The following is a 15,199-nucleotide window of genomic DNA, read 5'->3' on the forward strand; positions in this document are numbered from 1 at the left end:
CAGGCCACTGAGAAAACCGTTCAGGCTTTGGTTGCCCAGGGTATTTGAAGACCTACAGTGTCTAACACCAACTCCCCGATAAGGCCAGTCCGTAAGCCAGACGGAAGTTACCGACTGGCCATAGACTACACTGCCCTCAACAAAATAACCCCCAAAGAACACCCCATAGTCGCCAGTCCATCCACTATTTTTAATGGACTCGGATCTGAACATGGTATTTTCTCTGTGTTAGACACAGCAAACGGATTCTCGTCCATCCCGCTTCACACGGACTCCCAGGAAAGGTTGGCCTTTCCCTGTGGAGGGAAACAGTACACACGGACACGCCTCCCCCAAGGGCTCCACAACATTCCCAACATTTTCCACCCAGTTATGAGTGAGGCCCTTGAGGACTGCGATCTGTCCCCATATGGAAGCACCTTCCTCCAATATGTGGACCACATCTTCATTGCCTCCACCAACCGCACAGCACATATCGGAGCCCTGTCCACAATCCTACGCGCCTCGCAGGCTGCGGGGTTTAAAATCAACCCAACCAAGGCACAGATTGCACAACAGGAGCTCCGGGATTTGGGAAACAACATAAGTCAGGGAAAGACAGCCCTCTCCTCCGATCGGAAGACCGGGATTATAAATATGCCCTGTCCAAACACAGTTAAAGGGGTGTGTAGAGTTATGGGACTATTTCACGACTGCCGGGATTGCATTGACCAGTTTGCATCTCTGTCTGAACCAATTCAGCGGCTGGTCAAAGGGGGAAAGCCAGGAGCAGGAACGATCGAGTGGGGACCCAAACAGGAGGTAGCATTCACCCGCCTAAAATCAGAACTATTAGCAGCTCCAGCCCTACGCCCGCCCAATATAATCAAACCCTTCCACCTCTTCTATGACTCAGAAGAGGGATTTTATCGCTCCGCGGGAACCCAAGAATACGGGGGGACCATGCGACCGGTGGCATATTATTCCACCCGACAATCCCCGGGAGCCCAGGGACTGCACAAGTGTGTGGCAGCTCTAGATTGCCCCTCCTGGGCAGTCAGGGTACGCGAACCGATCACTATGTCAGGACAAATCATTTCACACACGAAACACACCATCGCTGAGCTCCTGAATACAGGCCGACTCCGGACTGTTTCGGACGCCCGAAGGGCCAATAGGGAAGCGGTACTCCTCCCCCGAGACCGGTCAGTCCAGATAGTGCGGGACACTGGGAAGAACCCCGCTGAGGGACTCCTATCAGAGGGAAGTCCGCACTACTGCCCGATTAACCCAGACACTGAAGCGGAGGGAGGCATTAATGACCAACCCCGAGATAACCCCGACCTCATACTGTATGTAGATGGGTCCCGAAGACAAGTAGAGGAACAATACCACACAGGCTGGGCAATAGTAGACCAGGAAGGGACACTGGGAGCAAAGGACAGTATGAGTGGGGAGACCTCAGCCCAAATGGCCAAACTCATAGCCCTCACGGAAGCCCTCAAGACAGGAAGGGAAAAGTGAGTAAATGTGTATACTGACAGCCGATATGCATTTGGGGCGGTCCACGATTACATGATGGACTGGAAAAGGGGCGGGTTTATCAGCACGGTTGGGGGTGGGGGGAGGGGGGGTGGGGTGCATAACGCATGAAAATATAACCCGAGACCTGGTAGCTGCAGCCAGGCTGCCCTCAGAAGCAGCCGGAATGAAGATAAAAGCCCACCAAAGGGTAAAGACAGCAGAACAGAAAGGGAAGCAACTCGCAGACACTGCAGCCAAGGCTGTAGCTGGGAAGCCCTCCCACACACAGCCCCCACCACAACAGCACCCTTGGAGGAAGTGGATCTTTATAAGCTGCAGGGTAACACCAGCCCACATGAGGTGGCACAGTGGGAACAGGCAGGGGCGTCCAGGGACAAAGATGGAGTGTGGCGCAGAGGGCACCAAGTCGTCGCCCCCTCATTTCTACCCACCGAACTACTCCGAGTCCACCACGAGCCCCACCACTCCGGCTGGGATGGGACCCTGGCCCCACTATCAGCTGATTGGTGGTTGCCAGGGATGGGACGGGGTGGAGCCAAACATTGCCAGCGCTGTATCATACACGCCCAGCACAACCCGGGCCCACCCCTGAGAGTCAAACTGGCCCACCAACCCCGACCAAAGGGATCCTGGGAAAACCTGCAGATCGACTTCAGAGGCCCCCTACCCACTCGCCGAGGGAAGAAATATTGTTTAGTCTGAATCGATCAATTCACCCGCTGGGTGGAAGCATTCCCAACTGCGGATTGCGAAGACACCACCGGAGCCCGCATCCCAGCATACAAAATCATCCCGAGGTGGGGAGTCCCACTACAACTCAACTCCGACCAAGGATTTCAGTGAGGCGTTTGATAAAGTCCCTCATGGTAGGTTGGTGGAAAAGATTAAGGCTCATGGGATACAAGGCCAGGTATCTCGATGGGTAGAGAACTGGCTTGCTAAGAGGAGACAGAGAGGAGTTGTGGAGGGGTCCTTTTCTAGCTGGAGGTCTGTCACTAGTGGTGTGCCGCAGGGCTCGGTACTGGGACCCCTTCTCTTTGTAGTGTATATAAATGATTTGGAAGAGGGAGGCGGTGGTGTGATCAGCAAATTTGCAGATGACACGAAGATGGCTGGATTGGCGGGCAGTGAGGAGCAGTGTCTGGCAATACAACGGGATATTGATAGGCTGGTTGATTGGGCAGACATATGGCAAATGGAGTTTAATCCTGATAAATGTGAGGTGATGCATTTTGTCTGGAATAATGTAGGGGGCAGTTATATGATAAAGGGTAAGCCTATAAAGAGTATAGAAACACAGTGGGACCTGGGGGTGCAAGTGCACAAGTCTTTGAAGGTAGCAGTACAAGTGGAGAGCGTGGTGAAGAAAGCCTATGGTATGTTAGCCTTTATAGGAAGGGGTATTGATAATAACGGCTGGAGTCTAATGTTGCAGTTGTTTGCCTGAACAGAGAGAGGCAGAGAGTGAGTTTTTAAAGTTTATTAAGTGTCCGAAGTCGGGCTGACATTAACACTGCAGTGAAGTTACTGAGAGAGAGTGACAGTGAGAGAGAGGGAGAGACAGACAGAGAGAGGGGGGATCGATATTTCCCCTCAGTTCTCCAGGGACTATTCCTGCCTGGTTAATGTTTTCCCCTCGCTTCTCCAGGGATTCAGTACACCTGGTTCATGTTTTGCCCCTGCTTGTCCAGAGGGTACAATAAAAGGGGGACTGCCATTGCCCACACCGCAGCAGCAGCAGCTGGTTAATGTTTTCCCCTCGCAAGTGGAAGCCTCCCTTCCCCCATCTGGCTGATACACTGACTTTCCCATTCCCTCAGCATCTTTACAAACACTGCCTGCCATTTCTTCAAAGCTTTGTTGACAGCTGCCTGCACCAGCTTCAATACTCACCTCTCCCCCGCTCTTAGTCGAACACTCAACCTGTGCCTGAACAGAGAGAGGCAGAGAGGGAGTTTTTAAAGTTTCTTAAGTGTCCGAAGTCAGGCTGACATTAACACTGCAGTGAAGTTACTGAGAGAGAGGGACAGTGAGAGAGAGGGAGAGACAGACAGACAGAGAGTGGGGGATTGATATTTAAAGGTGTCAACTTGAATGATTCGCCTCACAAGCAAGGCCTACATTCACACTGAATCAGCTTACTGGGACACAGAGATACAGAGGGAGAGGTGAAAGTTTTCCCCGACTGGTTAATGTTTTCCCCCCTGCTTCTCCAGGCTCCAAGTCCCACTGGTTAATGTTTTCCCCGGTTGGTTAATGTTTTCCCCACGGTTGATTCATGTTTTGCCCATCCAGCCAGAGCCTAAGGACCACTGGTTCATGTTTTCCCCACGGTTGGTTAATGTTTTGCCTATCCAGCAGGAGTCTTCGTAGTGTTGAAGAGCAGAAGGATCTTGGGGTCCGGGTCCACAGGACTCTTAAACCGGCCTCGCAGTTGGAGGATGTGGTCAAGAAGGCGTATGGTGTACTGGCCTTCATTAATCAAGGGATTGAGTTTAGGAATCGGGAGGTAATGCTGCAACTTTATAAGACCCTTGTCAGGCCTCACTTGGAGTACTGTGCGCAGTCCTGGTCACCTCACTATAGGAAGGACGTAGAAGCTATTGAAAGGGTACAGAGGAGATTTACAAGGATGTTGCCTGGACTGGGAGGCATGCCTTATGAAGTTAGGTTGAGGGAGCTGGGACTCTTTTCCCTGGAGAGACGAAGGTTGAGAAGTGACCTGATAGAAGTTTATAAAATGTTGAGAGGAATAGATAGGGTGGATTCTCAGAGGCTATTTCCCCGGGTTGAAATGGTCGCTACGAGAGGACACAGATTTAAGGTGCGGGGAGGCAAGTACAGAAGTGATGTTAGGGGTAAGTTTTTCACTCAGAGGGTGGTGAGTGAATGGAATCGGCTGCCGTCAGTGGTGGTGGAGGCGAACTCACTGGGGTCTTTTAAAAGACTTCTGGATGAGTATATGGGATTTAATGGGATTGGGGGTTACAGATAGGTCTATGGATTGGTAGGTGTTGATGTGATCGGCGCAACTCGTGGGCCGAAGGGCCTGTTTGTGCTGTAGTGTTCTATGTTCTATGAAATATCAGAATATATATTTAAAATATGAAATTCTGCAGAAGTCTCACTGAGACATCAAAACCATGCTTAATTGGAGAGAATAACTGAACAACATTCAATGGGCTGAATGGCCTTCTATGAATGTGCACTGTAATAATTCAACGATTAAAGTGAATTCCACAGATTCGTAACATTTGAGAAAAGTATTTTCTTCTCATCTGTTTTAAATCAGCTACCTTCCATCCTAAAGTTATGACCTCTCATTCTAAATTGCCCCAAAAGAGGAAATGTCCATTTTTCACTTATTTTGTCAAAACTTTTTCTTATCTTACTTGCAAAAGGTAAATTCGTCATAGTCCCAGCTAAATATAAGTTGTGACTGATGGTGATTTAACCCAACGATCACCAACCGTCAGGCATATTTGAGAAGGTGGGACTTAATGAATAATTTTAGTCAGTACGGGAATTAAATCTACGTTTTTGGTATCACTTTTTAAAATCGCTATCCAGCAGTCCAGCCAACTGAGATAAGTCAAATCGCTTATTCACTAAGACATCTGATTATCCTGTAATTCGTACTATAATCAGAATATTGCAGTTTCCATTTCTGTGGCGATAATTTTACAGACAAATCAGGTCCAAATTAATTAAACCAAATATTCTTTATCATATTGTATACTTCATCTCCACTCATGATTCTCAATTCTAAAGACTATCAGCCTAAACTTCTCAACTTATCTTCGTAAAAGAACTCCTTGTCTCTGGAATCAATGCAGTGAATTGCCTCTGAACAGACTGGCACCATCCACTTTATTTTTATTATTATTAATTCATAAGATGTAGTGCTTGCTGTCTTAGCCAGCATTTATTGTCCAATTCCATGAGATGGCGGTGGTGATCTTCCTTTTTGAACTGCTGCAGTCCATGTAATATATGTAAACAGACTGTGTTGTTTGGGAAACAGTTCCAGGATTCCTCTCTAATGGCAGTGAAGGATTGGCAATGTATTTCCCGATCAGTATGTTGAGTGACTTCGAGGAAAATTTCCAGGCGGTGATTTTCCCATGTGTCAACTGCCTTTTTCTTTCTAGATGACAGTGGTTGTGGGTTTGGAATTTGCTACTTCAGAAGGCTTGATAAGATTCTGTAGTGCAACTGTTAGATTGCACATACTGCGACCAATGCGCATTGATGATGGAGGGAGTGGGTATTTTTTGATGAGGTGCCAATCAAATGGGTTACTATGTCCTGGACAGCATAACTTGTCTTGAGCATTGTTGAAGCTGTACTCATCCCAAAAGAAATAACAGAGTACTCCATCAAACACCTGATTCCTTGGTTTTCGAAAGTCAGGAGATGAGATTTTGCCATTGGTTATTTCTAATCATGGGATCTGAGCATCGTTGGCTGGGCCAGCATTTATTGTTCCTCTCCCATTTCCATTGAACTGAATGGCTTGTTAGGTTATTTCAGAAGGCATTTTCAGAGACAACAATATTGTTTTTAGTCTGAGGTTACATAAAGGCCAGCCCAGGCAAGGATCATAGATTTACTTGAGTAAAGGACATCAGTGAACCAGATGGGTTTTCACAACAATTGACAACGGTTTCATAGGGTTTGAACACGGGTCTTCAGTTCAACAGCCTGGCCCTATGTCTTTGGATTATTGCACTGATGACAATACGACTGTATACTATCTCCCCTCCCATCTGACTTGCTGTTGGAGCAATAGTATGCATATGAGTAATCCAGTTCAGTTTCAGGCCAACAGTAAACCCCAGGGTGTCGGTAACGGACAATTTGGCGATGGTAATGCAATTGAATATGAATGGAGGAATGATCAGATTTTCTCTTATTGGAGATAGTCATTGCCTGACACTTGTGTGGCGCGAACACTACTTGTCATTTGTCAACCCAAAAGTGGATATTGTCTATTTCTTACTACATTTGAACATGGTCGACTTCAGTATCTGAGGGTTTGCGAATGGTGTTGTGCATTGTTCAACTATTAGTGAATGTCCCCACTTCTGATGGTATTTTGGAAGAATAGCTAAAGGCGGGTAGGCCTCAGAAACGCACATGAGAAACTCCAGCTGTAGTGCTATGGAACGGATATGGCTGACCTCCAACAATTACATGTGCTCGCAAAAACAGAGGTCCTGAGGGTGTTGGCATGTGATCCCAATGAAGAAGGAACGAGTTTACAGAGGAGTGTTTTGGAGGTTTCTTCTGCAGTCCTGAGGAGGTGATGCTTTTAGCCGAGGGTTCTATCAAGAAATACATCTGGGTGAACAAGTTTGGGGCCTTGATACTGTTGTGACCACCAGGGTGATATCCAATTCCATCTTGGCGCTGGTAGTGTGAAGGTGAAATATATTGTTGACTGCTTTCCTGGGTTCCTATATGTGAAGACATGTCTCGTGACTGGCAGGCAGCTCTTCAATATCTAAGCCTGCACGCTAATGTAGATGATGACATCTGTGTTGATCAATCTACCAGGACCAAGTTGAAAGTGGTAATGTGACGTACAAGTGAAGATGTGTGGGGTAAATCCGAGGTAAATATTCTGTGAAGGATCTGGTTTTGTCACCCAGAAGTACCGTGAAACATCTGGACAGCAATTCAATGGTTGAGGAAAGAAAAAAACTCTTGACTGTGACAAACAGATTTAACCTGCCAGGATGGACAGCAGCGTTCAGTAAAGGAAAGGAATTGTATCCCCAGTTCTTTTGAAAGCCATTTTTCAGCCAATGTGAGTGTTATTAGGAGCTGAGCACCAATTGCTAATTCTTCCTTGTTTAAAGTCTGCTCCATCCACACTGATGAGAACCTTTCACTGGGGTCAAGACAGCACACTGATGAGAAGGACCTTCCTATTGGCTGGGAGCAGGTGATTGATAGCCGCTACAACAAATGGGGAGAGGGTGTAGATTGCAGCCCCGCCCTCTTCATTCTCCAGGCAGCGGCGCGCTCGGGTTGTAACCGTCTGTGCGCGAGACGGACAGCACGGAAGGAACTCCAAGACTCGCGCACTGCGCAGGCCCTTTGTCTGTGACCGGGGGGCGTTGGAGGGCGGACGAAGAAGCAGTTCTCCGTATGCGCATGCGCCGGGCTCTTTGAGCGCGTGCGGTTTTACCTCACAAACAACGACGCGCAGTCGCAGAGTTGCTTCTTTCCAGAAGTTTCGGCGGTAGAAAGTCCGGGTGAGAAAGCGATGCAAATATTTATACTCGGTTCTGAGCAGGGAGGATTTTCAGCTTTTTTAATCGTGTTTAAGAAGCGGCCTGGTTCCTGGACCAATTCTGGGGAGAAAATGGCGAATTCCAACTTTCCCAGAAAGCAAAGAGAGTGAAGATGGAGATAGTGAAATCAGAGAGAGTAATCCCAGGGAGATAGAGATAGTGAAATCAGAGAGTGTAATCCCAGGGAGATAGAGATAGTGAAATCAGAGAGAGTAATCCCAGGGAGATAGAGATAGTGAGATCAGAGAGAGTAATCCCAGGGAGATAGAGATAGTGAAATCAGAGAGAGTAATCCCAGGGAGATAGAGATAGTGAGATCAGAAAGTGTAATCCCAGGGAGATAGAGATAGTGAAATCAGAGAGAGTAATCCCAGGGAGATAGAGATAGTGAAATCAGAGAGAGTAATCCCAGGGAGACAGAGATAGTGAAATCAGAGAGAGTAATCCCAGGGAGATAGAAATAGTGAAATCAGAGAGTGTAATCCCAGGGAGATAGAGATAGTGAAATCAGAGAGAGTAATCCCAGGGAGACAGAGATAGTGAAATCAGAGAGAGTAATCCCAGGGAGATAGAAATAGTGAAATCAGAGAGTGTAATCCCAGGGAGATAGAGATAGTGAAATCAGAGAGAGTAATCCCAGGGAGATAGAGATAGTGAGATCAGAGAGTGTAATCCCAGGGAGATAGAGATAGTGAGATCAGAGAGTGTAATCCCAGGGAGATAGAGATAGTGAGATCAGAGAGTGTAATCCCAGGGAGATAGAGATAGTGAGATCAGAGAGAGTAATCCCAGGGAGATAGAGATAGTGAGATCAGAGAGAGTAATCCCAGGGAGATAGAGATAGTGAAATCAGAGAGTGTAATCCCAGGGAGATAGAGATAGTGAAATCAGAGAGAGTAATCCCAGGGAGATAGAGATAGTGAAATCAGAGAGTGTAATCCCAGGGAGATAGAGATAGTGAGATCAGAGAGAGTAATCCCAGGGAGATAGAGCTAGTGAGATCAGAGAGTGTAATCCCAGGGAGATAGAGATAGTGAGATCAGAGAGAGTAATCCCAGGGAGATAGAGGTAGTGAGATCAGAGAGTGTAATCCCAGGGAGATAGAGATAGTGAAATCAGAGAGTGTAATCCCAGGGAGATAGAGATAGTGAGATCAGAGAGTGTAATCCCAGGGAGATAGAGATAGTGAAATCAGAGAGAGTAATCCCAGGGAGATAGCGATAGTGAGATCAGAGAGTGGAATCCCAGGGAGATAGAGATAGTGAGATCAGAGAGAGTGATCCCAGGGAGATAGAGATAGTGAGATCAGAGAATGTAATCCCAGGGAGATAGAGATAGTGAAATCAGAGAGAGTAATCCCCGGGAGATAGAGATAGTGAAATCAGAGAGAGTAATCCCAGGGAGATAGAGATAGTGAGATCAGAAAGAGTAATCCCCGGGAGATGGAGATAGTGAAATCAGAGAGTGTAATCCCAGGGAGATAGAGATAGTGAGATCAGAGAGAGTAATCCCAGGGAGATAGAGATAGTGAGATCAGAGAGAGTAATCCCAGGGAGATAGAGATAGTGAGATCAGAGAGTGTAATCCCAGGGAGATAGAGATAGTGAAATCAGAGAGTGTAATCCCAGGGAGATAGTGATAGTGAGATCAGACAGTGTAGTCCCAGGGAGATAGAGATAGTGAGATCAGAGAGAGTAATCCCAGGGAGATAGAGATAGTGAAATCAGAGAGAGTAATCCCAGGGAGATAGAGATAGTGAGATCAGAGAGAGTAATCCCAGGGAGATAGAGATAGTGAAATCAGAGAGTGTAATCCCAGGGAGATAGAGATAGTGAAATCAGAGAGAGTAATCCCAGGGAGATAGAGATAGTGAAATCAGAGAGTGTAATCCCAGGGAGATAGAGATAGTGAGATCAGAGAGAGTAATCCCAGGGAGATAGAGCTAGTGAGATCAGAGAGTGTAATCCCAGGGAGATAGAGATAGTGAGATCAGAGAGAGTAATCCCAGGGAGATAGAGATAGTGAGATCAGAGAGTGTAATCCCAGGGAGATAGAGATAGTGAAATCAGAGAGTGTAATCCCAGGGAGATAGAGATAGTGAGATCAGAGAGTGTAATCCCAGGGAGATAGAGATAGTGAAATCAGAGAGAGTAATCCCAGGGAGATAGCGATAGTGAGATCAGAGAGTGGAATCCCAGGGAGATAGAGATAGTGAGATCAGAGAGAGTAATCCCAGGGAGATAGAGATAGTGAAATCAGAGAGAGTAATCCCAGGGAGATAGAGATAGTGAGATCAGAGAGTGTAATCCCAGGGAGATAGAGATAGTGAAATCAGAGAGAGTAATCCCAGGGAGATAGAGATAGTGAAATCAGAGAGAGTAATCCCAGGGAGATAGAGATAGTGAGATCAGAGAGAGTAATCCCAGGGAGATAGAGATAGTGAGATCAGAGAGAGTAATCCCAGGGAGATAGAGATAGTGAGATCAGAGAGTGTAATCGCAGGGAGATAGAGATAGTGAGATCAGACGGTGTAATCCCAGGGAGATAGAGATAGTGAGATCAGAGAGTGTAATCCCAGGGAGATAGAGATAGTGAGATCAGACGGTGTAATCCCAGGGAGATCGAGATAGTGAGATCAGACGGTGTAATCCCAGGGAGATAGAGATAGTGAGATCAGAGAGTGTAATCCCAGGGAGATAGAGATAGTGAGATCAGAGAGTGTAATCCCAGGGAGTTAGAGATAGTGAAATCAGAGAGAGTAATCCCAGGGAGATAGAGATAGTGAGATCAGAGAGAGTAATCCCAGGGAGATAGAGATAGTGAGATCAGAGAGTGTAATCCCAGGGAGATAGAGATAGTGAGATCAGAGAGAGTAATTCCAGGGAGATAGAGATAGTGAGATCAGAGAGTGGAATCCCAGGGAGATAGAGATAGTGAGATCAGAGAGTGTAATCCCAGGGAGATAGAGATAGTGAGATCAGAGAGAGTAATCCCAGGGAGATAGAGATAGTGAGATCAGACGGTGTAATCCCAGGGAGATAGAGATAGTGAGATCAGACGGTGTAATCCCAGGGAGATAGAGATAGTGAGATCCGACAGTGTAATCCCAGGGAGATAGTGATAGTGAGATCAGAGAGAGTAATCCCAGGGAGATAGAGATAGTGAGATCAGATAATGTGTAATGGGGGGAGGGTGGGAATGGAGGCAGTGAGATCTGTCTGTAAACACAAGAGGATGGTACCAATATGAACAGACAGTGTCCAATCCGGGCAGGATGGAGACATGGCGATCAGACAGTGTGTAAACTGGAGAAAACGGAGGCAGCGAGTTCAGACAGTGCGTAACCCGGGAAGGATGGAGACTTCAGTTCGGGGGCATGGAGCCAGTGAGATCAGACGGTGTGTAACCCGGAGGGGATGGCCGCAGTGTGTAGCCTGGGGAGGATGGAGCGTGATGCTCACGGGTAAGGCCAAAAGAACATAAGAAATAGGAGCAGGAGTAGGCCATCTAGCCCTTCGATTCAAACCCAGGTCCCTGTAGCTGTGAAGCAGCAGTGCTAACCACTGTGCTACTGTGCAGCCCAATTTGAATCCAGTGACAGGCTGTGAAGAAAAACATTGCATAATAGTGGCAGAAACGTTAACAGACTGAAAATGAACAAACTGGGGAAAAAAAAGTCACAGGTAGATAGGTTTTTGACAGACAAGGGAATTAAGGGTTATGGGGAGAAAGTGGGAAAGTGGAACTGATCTACTTCTGATCAGCCATGATCTTATTGAATGGCGAGGCAGGTTCGAAGGGATCGATGGCCTACTCCTGCTCCTATTTCTTATGCTCTTATGTTCTTATGCCTTGCCAGAAAGACGGAATGATAGAAATTGAATCTTTAATGTTTCTAATAAAGAGATGAAACGGCGACATAAGCAGACCAGAGACTGCTAAGAATAGAGGGTGTTAGCGCGAGTGGGCGAAACGACCACGACGGACTCAGGGTGAAGTTCAATAATGGCACAGCTTTATTTTCATTTACGTCGACGGAGAAGCACAGTCAGGACATCCAATCGGACTGTCCCGAAAGCTCTCTGCCCGTCCCTGGCAGCAGGCTATAGTTATACCTGAACTTCGGGGCAGTGTGCGATTCAAATGCTAATACTTTATTTACAGTGTTCAACCTTAGCCATCTTGTCTCGATGTTTCCAAGTGTTGAGGAAATTGTTTTCAGTGTGTGTTAATTGCTTTGTCTGATTGGTTATTTAATAGTCTCGAATCTCCGGGGTTTGAACCATAGGTGTGTCATTGATCTCAAAAGAGGTTTTGAGGGGCCAAGCATGTTTCCTTAACTATGCTAATTTTAGGTGTCTCCATGGGTTGGTTGACTGTTTTAAAGGTGCTGATTTTGACGGGGTGGAGATTTAGTTCCTGTCGGTGCCATCCTGTCCAGCTTCCCTTATGTGCCAGCCCTCACCTGCATTCTAAAAGCATGCTCTTGCCCACAGATCGGTGTCTGTTACTTTGTGATTCTTGGTGGAGGGGCTCTGAGGGTAGCTTCAGTTTGCTGCCATTTTGTGTGCCCAATTTCATAAAATTTGCTGTCCCATAACAGTTCCCCCGTGTGGGTCGGGAGCGGGCTTGTTCCTCCTCCCTCAGACCAATTTCCTTCACAAATGCTATGTCCGGTGCTCCCTGCATTTGCACGCTGCAGTCGTACAGTTTAGGGGAACCCCGGGTTTGTCAAATTAGGTGTATGCGGGAGAAGCCTTCCCGAGATGTTCATTGTCCCATGTTGCCAATCGTTCCGATGAGTTCCCTCCTAGTTTTATTTTTCTTGTGCTGGTGGGATGTATTATGACCCCCCCAGGATATTGCCAGTATGAGTTGGATGGCAACCGGTATGTGCGAGACTATCCGGATCCAGGGGTGAATGTCCACACTTAGACCCCAGTCCCACACCCTCCGAACCCATGTCTGGCTCTGTAAGGCTGACTCTGTGTCATGCTCTCGGGTTTTGATATGTGATTGGAACTGGTGGTATAATCGAACAGAGTGTCCCACTTAGAGACGTAACTCTCTCAGTACTTCTGCTAAGTGTGGGATGGGGACCTGTTCTGGCTCTCGGTAATATTTGAGGTCGTCTCACAAAAGGGTGGTTGGGGTAAAATCAGTCCTCTCAGGGACAGACGTGGGGAATTGTGCTTAGAGGCAGAGGGAATGGGGGAGATCCTGAATGAATACTTTGCGTCGGTATTCACGAAGGAGAGGGGCTTGATGTCTAGTACGGCCATTGAGGGAGCGGTAGACCGATTGAAAGATCTGTTGATTACCAGGGAAGAAGTGTGAGGGCTTTTCGAGGGCATTCAGACCGATAAATCTCCGGGTTCTGATTGCATTTATCCTAGGCTGCTTAGAGATGCAAGGGATGAGATTGCTGGGCCTCTGACGCGAATCTTTGTCTCTTCTTTGGACACAGGTGAGGTCCCGGAGGACTGGAGGGTAGCGAATGTGGTACCGTTGTTTAAAAAGGGTAGGAGGGATAGCCCGGGTAACTATACGCCGGTGAGCTTAATGTCAGTGGTAGGTAAGTTGATGGAGAGGATTCTTAGGGATTGGATGTATGTGCACTTGGAGCGTTGCGATCTGATTAAGGATACGCAGCATGGCTTTGTCAAGGGGAAGTCTTGCCTTACGAATCTGGTAGAATTCTTTGAGGAGGTGACAAAAACGGTTGACGAAGGACGAGCCGTTGATGTCTATATGGATTTCAGTAAGGCGTTTGACAAAGACCCTCATGGTAGGTTGGTACAGAAGATTAAAGCTCATGGGATATGTGGTCAGGTATCTAGATGGGTAGAGAACTGGCTTGCAAAGAGGAGTCAGAGAGTAGTTGTGGAGGGGTCTTTTTCTAGCTGGAGGTCTGTCACTAGTGGGGTGCCGCAGGGCTCGGTACTGGGACCTCTTCTCTTTGTAGTGTATAGAAATGATTTGGAAGAGGGAGTCGGTGGTGTGATCAGCACATTTGCTGATGACACCAAGATGGCTGGATTGGCGGGCAGTGAGGAGCAGTGTCTGGCAATACAGCAGGATATTGATAGGCTGGTTGATTGGGCAGATACGTGGCAAACGGAGTTTAATCCGGATAAATGTGAGGTGATGCATTTTGGCCGGAATAATGTAGGGGGAAGTTATATGATAAAGGGTAAGCCTGTAAGGAGTATAGAGTCGCAGCGAGACCTGGGGGTGCAAGTGCACAAGTCTTTGAAGGTGGCAGTGCAAGTGGAGAGTGTGGTGAAGAAAGCCTATGGTATGTTAGCCTTCATAGGAAGGGGTATAGAATATAAGTGCTGGAGTCTAATGTTGCAGTTGTATAGAACGTTGGTTAGGCCGCATTTGGAGTACTGCGTACAGTTCTGGTTGCCTTACTACCAGAAGGTCGTGGAGACTCTGGAGAGAGTGCAGAGGAGGTTTACCAGGATGTTGCCTGGTATGGAAGGACTGGGGTGTGAGGAAAGATTGAAGAAATTGGGACTCTTTTCCCTTGAAAGACGCCGACTGAGGGGGGGATCTAATAGAGGTATATAAGATTATGAAGGGTATAGATAGAGTAAACAGAGGTAAGCTATTTCCTATAATCGAGTCACGTAGGACGAGGGGCCATGGGCTTAAGGTGAAGGGGGAGAGGTACAACACAGATATTCGAGGGAGGTTTTTCACGCAGAGGGTAGTGGGGGTATGGAATGCTCTGCCAAGTAAGGTGGTGGAAGCAAACACGCTAGAGTCCTTTAAGAGTAACTTAGGCACATGACTGAGCTGGAGATGGGTGGATATAGGAGAACCTTTAATGAAGGGTCATTAGCATTGGGGTGTCCCTAGAAATGTAAATGGATATAGTATGATAATAATGTTTTTCTCTGTTTTCATTCACAGGTTTGAAGTCGGTCCACCTCGTGTCCAACGAGGGGCATACACGCGATGGGTCGTACTGGGGCTGCTCTTGGTTGTTCGAGATTGGCGTAGTGCTTCATGTCGTTAGTGTGTGCCTAAACTGGACAAGATACTGGGCAAGACGACAGCTCAGTGACTATCGCTGATTGCTGTGCAGACACATGGATTTGGGCCGGTGTCTGTGGGAGTTTGCGCATTCTCCCCGTGCTTGCGTGGGTTTTCTCCGGGTGCTCCGGTTTCCTCCCACACCCCAAAGATGTGCTGTTCGGCTGATTGGCAGGAATAAATTGTCCCTAAATTAGTTTTCCCTCAATCTGGATGGCCATAAAACATGAGATAGGGGTCATGGGTAGAGAGGTGGAGTTGAGATGGCAGCGTGGGCTCGTTGGGCCGAAGGGCCTGTTTCCCAGGCTGATTTTGTTCTTTGTTCTTTG

General features: G+C 47.3%; 1 protein-coding gene across 1 annotated transcript in view; it reads left to right on the forward strand.

The window, feature by feature from the left end:
* Positions 1-1,059: 1,059 nt before the first annotated feature.
* Positions 1,060-15,199, forward strand: part of LOC145337354 (putative G-protein coupled receptor 139) — a 34,559-nt gene continuing 20,419 nt past the window's right edge. The window contains 1 exon segment of the mRNA XM_080182145.1: positions 1,060-1,499. Within this exon segment, the coding sequence (XP_080038271.1) occupies positions 1,060-1,499 (440 nt within the window).

This window comes from Carcharhinus amblyrhynchos, unplaced genomic scaffold (genome assembly GCF_965287045.1).
Source record: "Carcharhinus amblyrhynchos unplaced genomic scaffold, sCarAmb.v2.hapA scaffold_47, whole genome shotgun sequence".
NCBI classification, from domain to species: domain Eukaryota; kingdom Metazoa; phylum Chordata; class Chondrichthyes; order Carcharhiniformes; family Carcharhinidae; genus Carcharhinus; species Carcharhinus amblyrhynchos.